The sequence below is a fragment of the Myotis myotis genome, unplaced genomic scaffold (genome assembly GCF_014108235.1).
Source record: "Myotis myotis isolate mMyoMyo1 unplaced genomic scaffold, mMyoMyo1.p scaffold_m19_p_9, whole genome shotgun sequence".
NCBI lineage: Eukaryota > Metazoa > Chordata > Mammalia > Chiroptera > Vespertilionidae > Myotis > Myotis myotis.
The window spans coordinates 26,323,394-26,337,392 of record NW_023416401.1 but is presented as its reverse complement, the minus strand read 5'-3'; the positions used below and the strand labels follow the sequence as shown (position 1 = coordinate 26,337,392).

General features: G+C 50.6%; 1 protein-coding gene across 1 annotated transcript; it reads right to left on the bottom strand.

Annotated features, from left to right (window-relative positions):
* Nucleotides 1–1,184: 1,184 nt before the first annotated feature.
* On the bottom strand, nt 1,185–13,999 carry SLC2A10 (solute carrier family 2 member 10). The gene is made up of 5 exons (XM_036323208.1): nt 13,896–13,999; nt 7,594–8,877; nt 6,912–7,034; nt 4,506–4,641; nt 1,185–3,987 (listed from the first exon to the last, which is right to left on the bottom strand). The coding sequence occupies exons 1-5, from the start codon at nt 13,897–13,899 to the stop codon at nt 3,909–3,911; spliced, it is 1,626 nt and encodes a 541-aa protein (XP_036179101.1). The 5' UTR covers nt 13,900–13,999; the 3' UTR covers nt 1,185–3,908.

Genomic DNA, 13,999 nt, shown 5'->3' with positions numbered 1-13,999 from the left:
GAGAGAGAGCTATTGACTTTATGTGCAACAACAAGCGTTAAAGATTCTCAAATGTTGTCACAGAAAATAAAGAATGCAAACAAACAGTGAGAGACTATGTTAGGCAGATAACTTAGGAGGACCTAAATATGAGTCAACAAATGCTTCAAGACAATTTTAATACAAGGTAGAGCTCAGTAGATGAAATAATAATCCCGAAATGTGTCTGATATTTTGTGTGCTGCCATTCATCTCATTACATAAAACAATTTTAAAAACAACTAAATTTGATTTAGTTATTTAATTTCATTTAGAATATGAAGCTTTCAACAGAACAATCTACTTGGGAACTTTTTGCATCTTGCGAGGATCAATTAAAAGCAGAATGTCAGCTTTTCCACTTCAAATTTCATGAGGAGGAAAAACTCCAAACCCATGTACCAACCCATCCATGAGAATTCTTTTCTACCCTGGACAGGACCCAGCATGTGGGGGTCTGGAAACACTTTCAGAGTGTGGCTCTGAACATTTTTTTTGCCTCATGTCAAAATTCCACCCTCCTCCTATGCCACAAATGAAAAAATATTTGTGCTGGAAGCAAAATGAACAAATATGGAAACTGAGTCTGGCCCTGGGTCAGAGTGGCGGCAGCCCTTGGGTGGGGGGAGCCCTGCCTAGTTCTGGGGGGAAGTTCCGGAGGAGACCCACTCTCTATGGGTGCACTGCCCTTTACAGCTCGGAAAGTGGTTTCTCCATCTGATATCTCCATTAATTGTCCTCAAACCTTTGAGGTAGGGTTGGCAAGCGCCCCATTTTATAGATGATGAAACGGAGGCACTTCCACAGACCTCACCACTCCCTGCTGCCTAACACAACAGGCGCACTCTGACATTCCCCGCGTGGTCTGTGAGTTTATACCTTGGCCAAAAGAGAGGAGAATCCACCCTACGACTAGAAACGCATTTCTCCTGGGCTGACAGGAAAGGAGAAGTGAGAGAGGTTTGGGAGTCTCTGGAGAGTGAATTTGATCTGGAGGGGCCCCAAGGACAGATGTTAGCAGTGAAGTGCTGGTATGTGTTTAACAACTGCTCTCCAGGGGAAAGAGAGAGAGAGAGAGAGAGAGAGAGAGAGAGAGGGAGAGAGGGAGGGAGAGAGAGAGGGAGGGAGGGAGAGAGAGAGAGGGAGGGAGGGAGAGAGAGGGAGGGAGGGAGAGAGAGAGAGAGAGCACGCGCGCACGTGCATGCACATGTGTAAATTCTGCTGGGATGAAAAATGTGTTTGTTGCGCAAATTTTACAAATAATATAATATTTGTAAAATATATATTAATATATAATAAAATATATATTAATATATATTAATATATAATAATATATTTTCACTTTCTTGAAAATACTCTTCGTTGTAAATTCCATATTGCCAATTAATTCTCATGGAATGGTTTTTATTTTTGGTCAAACTCTTGTAGGCACAAACAACTATTACTGCAATGGCGCCATGGCTGGACAAAGTTAGGCGACAAATGATCACCTGATGACAATGCGACTCAGCAAAAAGACGCTCACAAGTGGCGTTCCAACACGAATGCTGGTTGGGATTTCTGTTGACATTGATGAGTCAGAGGAAGGTAAACAATGCAGAGGTTCCTGAGAACTCCTTCATCAATGGCCTGAGCAACTTGCTTGCTAAGCTGAATAAACAGCTCACCTCACAAAAGAATATTTCCTCCACTTTTTGTGCCACTCACAATGTACGGGCCATAGACACAATGGACATAGTGTTTTATTTGCACATTCTATCCGTCACGGTCTTAAGGCTGGAAAATCAACAAAACAATAAATCAAGCCCTGATCTGTAATGTTCCCCCATCTCTGTGGGGCCAGCACACTCCCCATGGCCAGTTTTCACTGAGGTGGAATCAGAAAGAAATGCCCAGTCTCCCCCGTGTCCCTCATAAGATACAATAGATGTAACCTCCAGAGCACAGATAGTATAAAATGTGGTAAAATAAGGAAGTGATGAGTTTTTAGTGTTTATTTCCTTTGTTTTTAATACAATTTATTTAATTACGAGTTTCAGTAATTTAATTTCTCTTAATGGCTGTGTTTAACTGTGATTCAAGCTTTCAAAAATCCTGAAAATTTAACAGTCTGCTCTCAGAGCCCGTAGGAGCCAGCTCCAGCACCCCACTGGCTAGAAGGGAAGTACCGTCACCCCCAACTTATGATGATTCAACGGATGATTTTTTGACTTTATGATGATGTGAAAGCCATATGCATCCGTACTTTGAATTGTGAATTTCTATTTTCCTGGACTAGTGATACGCGGGACAATACTCTCGTGTGATGCTGGCCAGCGGCAGCGAGCCTCCGCTCCCAGGCCGCCACTCCATCACGAGGGTACACAACCGATACGCGACAGTGTTTTGTTAGATGGTGGTGCCCAGCTGTAGGCTAATTAATGCAGGTGTCCTGAGCATGTTTAAGGCAGACCATGCTAAGCTACGATGTTAGTAGGTGAGGTGTACTAAACGCATTTTTGGCTTTACCATGGGTTTATTGGGCTGTAACCCCATCACAAGTCGAGGAGCATCTATCTGTATGTAGAAAGGAGAGGAGAAAAGTTGAGGGACCAGTCCGTGGGGACTGCGCCAGCATCCCCAGGTGAGCGACACGGTGACAAAATCTTGCCTGACACCAGCACCCTGGACCTCCTTTAGCTCTTCATTCTCAGCAACTGGGAACTCTGGCCAGTCCCTTCCTTCAGGGACCACTGGCTGAACTCTCTGTTCAATCTCTATGTGACTCACCCATTGGGGGACAACGCTTCACAATGTCCCAAAGGGGCGGGCATGGGTACTGAGGTGAACAGACACCTCCGACTCCCTGATTAGCTGCATGGGACCAGCCGAAGATCTCCCAGATGGAGTTAAATACACCCCCGAGGCATAGTCACCTCCCCCGCCCCCCCTCCACTGCAGAAGCGGAAACTGAGCTTGAGGGAGTTGTTATTCACCCAAAGTCAACAGCTGCCAAGAGGTAGAGGCAACACTGACAACCAGGTCTATAAGCCTCCAAAGCCATCTCCTTTCTGCATGAAAGGGCAGCCAGCACCGTCCTGGAGACAGCCCAGCAGCTCGTTCCACACTGGATTTTAGGGCACTTAATTCTGGACTTCTGTTGACCTTTCCCCAATGAAACTTACATCCTCCAGAGAGATGACTAGAGACTTGAGAGCAGGGCCCACGTTGAATATCTGTTGTATTATCAGCACTTAGAATTCCCATTCATTGGTGTCAGATCTTAAGAACCACTTGGTCCAGGTCCCTGACTGTACAAATGGGGGAAACTGAGGCCCGTGGTCATACAGCAATGACACCAGCAGAATCAGGACTAGAACTCAAGCCTTTTGCTGACCAGTGTGGGTTGCTGGTGAATGGTACATATTCCAGAGAAGAGAATTAGGGGGGTGAACAAAACTGATATCTAAGAGTCGAAAGAGCAGGCCTCCCCCTCGCTGAAAAGTCCCAACCAGATGAAACAAAAGAGCAGAGACTATGGTATCCTCAGCTGGATTGAGGGGTGATAGCAGAAGAGGCTTCCTGCCAGAGATTCTTTGAGAAAGCCCAGGGCACTGTGGAAACTCCATAAGAAGTTCTCATTGTAAGTACTGTAGAGATGTGCAGAGCCAGTGGGGAAACTGAGGCAAGAAGGCAGCTCCTCAGAAACCCTCAGAGCCTGAGACTGAACATGAAGACTTTCGGGTTCTCAGACTCTCATCCCTTTCACCCCAGCACAAAAGACCTCCTCTGGAGCAGGGGTCAGTCTCAAAGGACCACCTAGAACTTGTGCTCTGGAGCCCAGGCAAGCAGGAAGCTGGATCTCGTCTGCAAAAACCATGGGCCCAGCATTTTCCAAGCAGAGGGCCTCCTCAGGAGGCCGCAGAGACCTTGATGCGGCTGTACCGGACGCCAGACGTGCTCTGCCTGTGGCCAAAGCTCGGGGGGAACCTGCCAAGCAGAGAGTGAACAGAGTCAGGGGGCAGGGCCTGGGAGCCTTCCTGGAGGAGACAGGAGTGGAACATCCCCTGGGACCCCCATCGCCACTCCCAATCCTACCTGTTCCTTCCTACCTCCGGCTTTAATATCCATTTCCATCTTCTGGATTACCCAACTACTCCTCTTGGTCTCCCTGTGTCTCCCCTCACCGCCATGTGCCCCTGAGTCCCCGGCTCCAGCCAGACACTACCCTTCCATTCTAACCTCCTGTCATTCCCCAATTACAGGATTTAACAACTCCTGTCAGCTGGGCTTAAAGGCAAATGAAACTCTGTTGTAGGAAGACTCCAAACAACTCAAGGAGAACAGCTCCTGTAGGAAGTCAGGACAAAACGCACAGCATCCAGTAAGAGAGGCAAGAAGAAAAGAAAAACACTCCCTTGCAAAGGGAAAGGATGACGGCTCAGGTCTTGCAGGGACGTGCTCGGGCTCATGGGACCCTTCCCCGGGGCCCGCCCTGTCCCGCTTACCGTCTCCTCTGGAATTGCTGGTCTATCTCTGCCAACGACTGGCCTTTCGTTTCAGGGACAAATAAATAGATGAAGCCCAGGCCGAGGACGGCGGTCAGCCCGTAGAGCAGGAAGGTCCAGGACAAGCCGATGGTGCCTGGGGACGGGGGTGGGAGTGTGGGCCTGGGCACAGCCAACCGGCTGGCTCCGGGTCACGCACTGAAAGTCAGCTGGCCTAAAGAAGATTCTCCAGATGGTCAATTTGCAGAATGACCAACAACTGTCAGAAAAGCACCTTAAAGCAGGAGTAGGACTGATTGTCCCAGAGGCCGGCAGAGGCAGGGCTCAGATCCACACACGCTGCCCAGGGCATCTTGTCTTTCTGGGGCAGCCTACTCACTCGCATCTAAACCACTCACGGGTGGAGTGTGCGTGGAATCAGAAAATGTGAACGGAGGGAGACTACTTTCCACCTTAGCAAAGAAACAGCTGCAGGAGGCAGCTGTGGCAAAGCTCGGCTCTGAAAAAGAATCCTTAGTGATTCGTGGATTGGTGATTCAGTGAACTGAGCATTCAAGGAACTGAGTTTCAGCCCGTTTGGCCCCAGTCTGATTGGTCTGGGAGAGAAGACAGAAACCTTAGCATCCTAGCCTCTCCCTCTTCCTAGAGACTCGGGTGGAGGCCTGGGTCTCAGGGCCAGCGACCAGGACCCCTGGGATGACCCTGACGCCTTCGAAGTCAATCAGCCCAAGAGAGAGAAAAAGGAGGCTATGAAGGAAGAGACCGGGTTGAGCCAAAAGTGAGAATGATATTTTGGCTGCCATTCTCGCCTCTACCAGAGCTGGGCTGGGAAGCTGGAGGGCTGGGATCTCGCCTGCACACTACCTGGCTGGATTTAGGGAGGACGTACTTCCCCATCTGGGAAATGTGGATGATAAGGGTAGGATACAATCCTAATAAACCCCTCCCATTCTTCCATCCACTCTCTCACCCACTCACTCATTCCCCTGAGGGAATGCTTGAAGAGGACGCAGTGGGGAGAAATCTGGATTCCCTAAGACTGGGGGTGGGAGATACCCATGTTTCCCCCAGGCGCCCGGGGATGGCTGTGCCTTTGAGGAAGAAATGCTTGGCTGCAGGAAGCGGGAAAATCATTGAACCCTAAGAATGTGGGACCCGCAATGAAGGCCCAGGCAACCAAGGGCTACCTTGGGCCAGGAGCGTCTCAGAGACCCTTGCCCGGTGTTCTGTGCCCATAACATTCCCACACACCCCATCCACCCACCTAGACTGGGTTTGAATGCTAGGTGAGAAGAGACATGTCACCCAAACTAGATCTGAGAAGACTTTCCTGCTCGCCGGTGGGCATGAGCCGGTACGAGTTGGCTTAGAACAGAAAGAAAAGGCTGCACTCCGCACCCTCTGCTCTCAGACAAGTTCTCGCCAGTGTTGGTGTGGGCTGTCACCTGTCATGGGGCTCGGAGGATTTCACGGCATGTCTGAGGGTTCTGGACGCCGTCAGACACTTCCATGGGACATGTGCACGAAGTTTTATTTGAAGAATAGTTCTGCTGCTAGCAAATAGGAAACATTTAAAAACTCTCCCGCTCTGGAGTGGGACTTCGGGCTACAGAGAAGAGCTTGCACTTGGGGGAGAGGGGGGAAAGCAGAGCCCTATACTCAGGTCCCCACCCAGAGCTCGTGCCCCTCCCCCTCCACACTCATCAGAGATGCCCCCTTGACCAGGAAAAGTGGGTGCCTCAGTTCTCCTCTTTCAGCCTCCACTCCCAAGTCACCCATCAAGCCAGACCACACACCGGTGGGGCCTGGGATGAGGCAGAAGCCTCACAAATCAGATCCTCTGTTGTCTTTGTCTCCCAGCCTCACCTCTCCCTTTTTCTGATACCAATTTCCTTTGAAGAAGCCTCCCCTCCAAATTCTGATCCATGCGGTTGGCAGAGGTTGTCCCTGCCCCCTGGCTCCATGGTGGGTAGTGTCCCACACCTGGAGACAGCTCTCCAGCCACAGTGATTGGTTCAGGGATGGGCATGTGATCTTGATTAGCCAATGAGATTCAATGGTAGGTCTTGGGGAGGAACCACTGGGAAAGAAACGCTCTCTTTCCTTGGGGCTGCCGATTTTAGGTCGCTGGTGGTCATCTTGGCCACCAGGAGGGCCTGCCTGAGGGTGAAGCCCACAGTGTGGGAGGCAGAGTGGAGAGAGATGAAAGGTGGCCACAGTTTTGTTGGCGCTTCTGGTGCTTGACGCCAATTGCCCTCCTCTTTTCAATTATTCAAGACAAAAAACATCCCCTTTTGTTCATAAACTGGTTCGCCTTGGATTTTCTATCATTTGTACCCAGACCGATAAGGAGGTTGCTCCTGGATCCAGAGGCACTGGACCGAGGAATGAGGTGAGAGCACTCACCGATGAGGTCGAGGAAGGAGAGGCTGATGAAGAGGTTGGCGGCCCAGTTGAAGCTGCTGCAGAAGGCGAAGGCCCTCCCTCGGATCTCTTCCGGGTAGATCTCGCTGAGGACCAGCCAGGTCACTAGGACAGGAGAGCAGGGAGGGCTCCTAGGCTGTGGCCGGGCTGGGCGGGCACGCAAGGTCCAGCAGGCAGCCTTCCATCAGTGTGATTCAAACAGGGTAGGCTACTGAAACCAGACTCTCCCCGGCTGCTTCCCCCACAGGCTGTAAGATCCCAGAATCCCTTTAGAGTGACCTACACTCTTGGTTTCCCCAGGACCAAGGGTGTGGATGCCTGGGACAGGGGACTTTCAGGGTCCTGGGCAATCCAGATAGTTGGTCACCCTAGTCATTAAATTCCCTTCGAATTCTTTGAGTGAGCTATCCAGGAGCAAATTCAGGTTTTAGGTTAAATGATTTGGGGGCTTTTTAAAGTAAACAATATTACAAACATGCAGGCAGGCGCTTGCCCTCAAAAGGAGTGCCTGCACATAAGCGAGGAGCCCTGAAGCTAAAGCCACACTGGCTTCATGGTCAAGCCCCCTCTAGTGTCCCTCCAAGACCCTGAAGGGCACCGTCCCCAAGCTTCCCACTAGGAAGGGTAGAAGGCTCAGAGTCACCTGCAAGGAGCTCCCACCTACCTGGCCCAAATCCAAAGGAGAAGGCGCTCACAAACACCATCATGCAGACCAGCGCGGTCCAGTGCAGCAGGGCACGCTCTGGGGCAGGAGAAGGGGGTGCTGGGGAGGCGGTGCTTAGGACTGACACAGGAGGGGCTGTGGGACTCCCAGCTCTGGAATGACGCTTGGTTTTCTCAGGAGTTGGCAAGACTGGCTCCTCTTGGTTCTTGCTGGTTGTTGACAGTGGATGTGAAGAGAAGCCCGTTGGCAGGTCAGACTCTCCAGGGAGGTTGAATGGCCTGGTGGCATTGGGCATGGCCAGGCAACTGGGGCCCGAGTCCATGGGCACAGCGAAGCTGACCAGGCCTATGCCACTGACGGACAGGGCCATAAGGGCACAGCCAGCTAGTAATAGGGCCCTGCGGCCTGCTCGGTCCACTAGCCCCATGGCAGTCAGGGTAGCTGCCACCTTTACCGCGCCAAGCCCCACTGAGGCCAGCACAGCTGAGGATCCCCCATGGAAGCCAACTGAGTGGAAGATGGTGGAGGCATAGGACAGCACATTGGGCTGCCCTGTTAGCTGCTGGAAAAGCACCAGCCCCAGCCCCACGGTGGTCCGGCCTCGCATGTTATCCCGCTCCCTGAAGAGGTCCAAAAAGGAGTATCTTGGCCTCCCCAGGCCCAGCTCGGTCGCCTCACCTCCCTGGAGGGGGATGAGATCCCTGTGGGCTGCAGCATCGTCTGTACCCGCAGGGAGAATGAGGAGGCTGAGGGACTGCAGGAGAGCGGGTGCAGCAGCCCAGCCGAACATATGCCTCCATCCCCGGGGGACCGTGGCCAGCGCGTAGTTGAGTGCATAGGAGAGCAGGATGCCTACAGTGATGCCTGCCTCATAGAGGGACACCATCACCCCCCGCTGCCGTGGCCCCGCCAGCTCTGACATGTAGATACAGCAGGCCATGGAGGAGAGGGAGATGGCAAAGCCAGCAGCTGAGCGGCCCAGGACCAACCAGGCCAGGGAGCCAGCCAGGCCCAGGCTCAGGCTGCCTGCCAACAGCACCAAGTTGCTCCCCAGGATGGCTTGTTTCCTGCCATAGCGATCAATGAGGAAGCCCCCTACCAGAGAGGCGAGGAGAGCCCCCAGGAGCAGGCTGCCCACCAGGAACTCCTGCTCCAAGCAGCTTAGCCCAAATTCAAGCTGCAGTGGCAGCAGGGCACCCGAGATGACTGCCAGTTCATAACCAAAGGTCAGGCCACCCAGCAAAGACACAGAGGCACACAGGGGCAGGAGGGGTGGTGGGCGGCCTGGAAAACAAAAGTGACAGGGGCTGAGTTCAGAATGGTTCCTTGCTAGAGCCTCCATCCATTCAACCACTCCTCCATTTGACAGTTGCATCCAGCTCATCCATCCATCCATCCACCCATCCATCCATTTATTCATGCATCATCCATTGATCCAACCACTCATTATCCACCATCCATCCACTTCTTCCTTCAAACATCTCTCTCTCCATCCCTCCACCCATTCATCTACTTCCTCCATTCACCCAGCCATCCATCTACCCATGCATCTATTCACTCCTTCCTTCATCCACCCACCCCTTCTTCAACTACTCTATCCATTCACCTATTTATCCATTTATTGAACCATCTAGCCACTCATCCACTCCTTCTTTCATCCATTCACACATCTATTTAGTGATCAATCAACCCATCCCTTCATTATACACTCTTCCATTTATCCATCTACTCTATCCACCACATATTCATCCATTCATTTATCCATTCACATACCCCTTAATTCACCCAAACATCCATTCATTTATTAATCCATCTATTCACAAATATATCCATTCATCCAGCCATATGTGTATTCCATCCCTTATGTATCCACCCACCCACCCACCCACCCATTCAACCATTCATTCAAAACTTATTTATCTGGCACCTACAACACACCAAGCTGTATTCTTAGGGCTGGCAATAGTATAAAAAGGCAGATGATGAACAAATAAATCTGTGCTATAACTTCTGGTGGCAATAGGTATCATGTAAAGAAGCAGGGGGTGGGGGCTGAGAGTGATGGGGGACTTCTATTTTAAATAGGGTAGTCAGCTAAGGCCTCTCTGTAGAGGGAAAATTTGAACAGAGATCCGAATGAAGTGAGGGTAAAAGTCATATAAAGCCTGGGTGAAAGACATTTTAGACAGAGGGAACAGCAAGAACCAAGGCCCTGGGGCATGACAATTTTTGGTATGTTTGAACAATAACTATTAATATTAATAGCTAGTGCTTATATGGCACTTACTAAGCACCAGACCCCGTTTTAGGGGTTTTATATGTATTCACTCACTTAATTCCTCATTTACAACAACCCTATAACATATTATTTATTAGCATCATCCTCCAAGGCACAGAGAAGTTAAGAAACTCTCTCAGAGTCACACAGCAGGTAAGCGGCAGAGCTGATGTAGCTAGAGAGTGCAGGCTTTTAATCACTGTGCTATCCAGCAAGGAGGCCAGCATGGCTGGAGCCCAGCAAGTGAGTGAGAGAGACGATGAGGTAAGAGAAGCAGACAGGGGTAGATCATGCATGTGGAGCTGTGTGGGTCATGAGAACAACGATGGATTTCACTGTCAGTGGGTGGAAGCCTTTGAAGCTTGCGGGGGGGAGATGATCTTTGGTAGTCACCTGCACATGTGGATCTTGAGCACTTAAAAGGTGACTAATGGGATTAAGGAACTGAATTTTCATTTTATTTAATTTTTACTCATTTACATGTAAAAATAGCCACATGTGGCTAAAGGCTACCATATCGGCAGTTCAGTTATACCGTTTACTCTGAAATTTTAACCCACATACTTAAACTCAAATGTTTCTGGAAGCATCTAGAGTAATCCAGCAGTATCTCATGCCATGCTAAGTCCCAACTCTTTCACGTAATATTCCAGGCCCTTCATGAGCCAAACCACCCGGACCTGACAACATTCATAACGTTGTAACCAGATTTATTGAGTGTTTTCTCTGGACCAAGTGAGTCATTGCATGTAAAGCACTGCTTTGAGCACTTAAGTACCATAACTCATTTGATTCTCACCACAACTTTAGGTGGTGGGGTTTTGTATTATTTATGAATGAATAAACTGACCATCAGGTGCAATGACTTGCCTAAGGTCAAAAGCAGTAAGTAGCTGTGCCTAGAATCAAAGCCAGGCTGTCTGGCTCCACAATCCATTCTCTTCACCACTCCATTTGAAAGCCTTGGCACAATATGACTTCACTCGGGGCTCTCTTATTTCTGCCTCTCCCCATCTCCGTTAGGCGATTTTTGTACAGGTAGAGGAGTTTCATGGGTGGAAAAATCCTCCCCTTTCTGCTAACCCTTCTTCCCATCACTGTCCCGCCCCCTGCCCCCCCCCCCCCCCCGCCCCAGGGAAATAACTCCTACCCTTCCCTCTCTAGCCTTGTTCTACCTGTTCATGACCATCAATAAACACCCGGGGGAGATTATGCTGCCCAGGTCCTGCCTCATCGTTACCTCTCTTGGCCCCACCTCCCTCAGTTCTTAGAATTTACTGCCAGAAAGGAAGGTCTTCCAGGCCATGTGAGGCAATCAATGAAAGCACAGAATCTGTTTGCTGTGTCCTAGGTTCCTCTTGAGGTGACAGGGAACCCGGCCAAAGGGCTCACAGGCAAAGCTGACTGTCTACAGGTTTTGCTGGAAAACGCATCAGAACAGATTCTGGTCACAGTGGCAAGAGAACAAGGAAAAATAAACGTGACATGAAATGGTCATAATAACCAGTGTCCTTTACTGAGCACCTCCTCTATGCAATCCTAGGTGCCTTCTCTCAATTCACCTTCCTAACAACGCTAAGTGGCACTGCTACAGTTATCCCCATTTTACAGATGAAGAAACTGAGGGTCCGAGTGTTCTCACAGCCGAGAAGCAACAGGATCAGGACTCAAATGCTGACCCATCTGAATCCCAAACCTAAATATTTAAGAGCTTTGCCGAACTGACTTCAAGCAAGAAGGGCCAATCAGAGATACGTGGGGTGTGAGAGAGAGCAGGGACACGGGGCAGAGGTGGAGAGGAAGGAAAGCTCTCAGGAAAATCCCATGTCACAAAACATGATGCAATGATACTGCCCCAGGAGACACAAAGGACAGTTTCCAAGGAGTCGGGGCCATTAGCGTCATTCCCGTATGTCTTCCTCAACTTTCCAAGCCACATTTTTCACTTCTAACCAACTCCGCGTTCTCCCTTCATTTGCTCATACCACATCGTGAGGTCATTGATGTGTCCTCCTTATTAAGTTGGACAGGACAGAGATTTACTGTCTCTGCCTCCAGGACCCCAGCGCTGCCTACCACCCAAGAGGGGCTCAGTGAGGTTTCTGCTGAAAGAACCAATGGCTGGGTTGAGGATGGTATTCCCACATGGCAGGCCAGGGGCTGTGTCAGGGACATTTGAACCTCATCTAATGCTACCCGAGGGCTCCTGTGAAAGCCTAAGTTGGCCCGTGTCATTCTGCTCAGAGCCCTCCAAGGCTCCCTCCCTCTTCTCTCCGAAAATCGCCAAAGTCCTTACAGTGACGGCCAAGGCCCTGCAAGATCTGCCTCCTCTCACTCTGCTCCTCTGGCCACACCAGCCTCCCCCTGGCATCCAGCACTTCGCATCCCCTTTCCCTGCTTGTGTTTCTCCGTGGTTCTTGTCACCATAGGAAATAACGATATATTTTACATATTTATTGGTCTCCCCTGCCAGAAGGTCAGCCCCAAAGGAACAGGAATTGCTTGTTTAGCTGTCTCTCTGATGCTGAGGGCAGTTTGTGGCGTATAACAGGCCCTCAATAAATACTTGTTGAATAAGTGGATGATTGATTGAATGAATGAATGAACCAACTAACGAACCAACTCTGGAAATATAGGAAATCCAGAGAGAAAGGATCTTGGCTCTTGAGCATCTGGTGAGGTCCAGGGCCTAGAAGTGGCCATGGACAGGATCAGACCAAATCCTGGCTGCCAAATTAGGACCCTAGAACCAGAGCTGGAGTTCGTCACCATCACCCTGTGCATCAGAGGCTGGGTGGTACCGTGGTTAGGAATGCAGGCTGGAACCAAAGTGCGGGTTCTATCCCAGCTTCTCCCCTTCACCGCAGTATGGCCTTGTGCGGCTCGCTTAACCTCTCTGAGCCTCCTCATCTATAAATGAGGGTAATAGTAATACCCACCTCATATGCCTACCGACCTGACAGCCAGTGTTACCTATTCTGAGTCTCCACAGAATAACCCAGAGCGAGTTTTTAAAACACAGCTCAGGTCATGTCCCACCCGAGTTTAAAATCCTTCTCCAGCTTGTCATGTTATTTGGAATAAAATCCAAACTTCTCACTATGGCTACAAAGTCCCACATAATCTAGCCCTTGCCTACCTCCCTGACCTCCCTTTTACTGCTCTCCTCTTGCCCAGTGTGCTCCAGCCACACTGGCCTGGACTGCTCCAGCTCACTCCTCCCTCAGGGCCTTTGCACTTGCTGTTTCTTCCTCCTTGAAGCTCTTCTCTCAGATCTTAGCAAGCTCAGTTCTTCTGAGTGATTGCTCAGCGCCAATGCCTCCTACTCCAGGAGGCCCTCCTTCCTGCTTACCTAAAAACCTGCCCCCTCATCACCATCACACCACCTCATTTTATGTGTTCCACTGCGCCCCCTACCTGTAAACCTATGTCTGCCACACAGTAGATGAATGGATGGCAGAGTGAGCCTTTGAGGCTTCTGAATCCTGAGAAAAATATTAAAACCTTGGTCTCCCATAGCAACAAGGAAATTCCTTACTCCCACACACAGTCCTACATTCTAATCTCCTCTGTCTCCCCTCTGCTGAATCACCTCCAGAGCAGAGGTTTTGTCTATATGCTCAGGGCAGCATCCTCAGGCCTGACGAACAGAGGTGTTCGGTGAATAGTTTAATGAATTTGCTCCTTGTGGAGCCTCTATTTTTTTTTTTTTTTCTTCAGAACAGAACAGAACAGAACAATTTCGTTTGCCTGGAATTGTAAGGCTTGAGCCGGTCAAGGGAGGCCTGGCCGGGAGTAAGCGCTCAGCATTAGGTCAGGCGCACTCTCAAGTCACTTTTCCAGGGCAGAAAGGAGCACGAAAGGAAGTGCGCCCAGGTCCCTTCCCAGGCCCCAGCCAGGGCCTGGAGCGCGGGACTCGCCACCGAGTGGGCGGTCCCTGGTAGGGGTGCCAGCCAGGGCGGAGGGCGCGCGCACAGATGCGGTCGCGGGACTCTGCGGTGGGCAGCGCCTGATCGCGACTTACCCATGGCGAGCAGGACACCCGAGCGTGCTGCGGGCGCGGAGCGGCCAGGCGCGCATCCCTGGGCCGGAGTCCCGGAGTCCCGGAGTCCCGCCAGGCCCACAAAC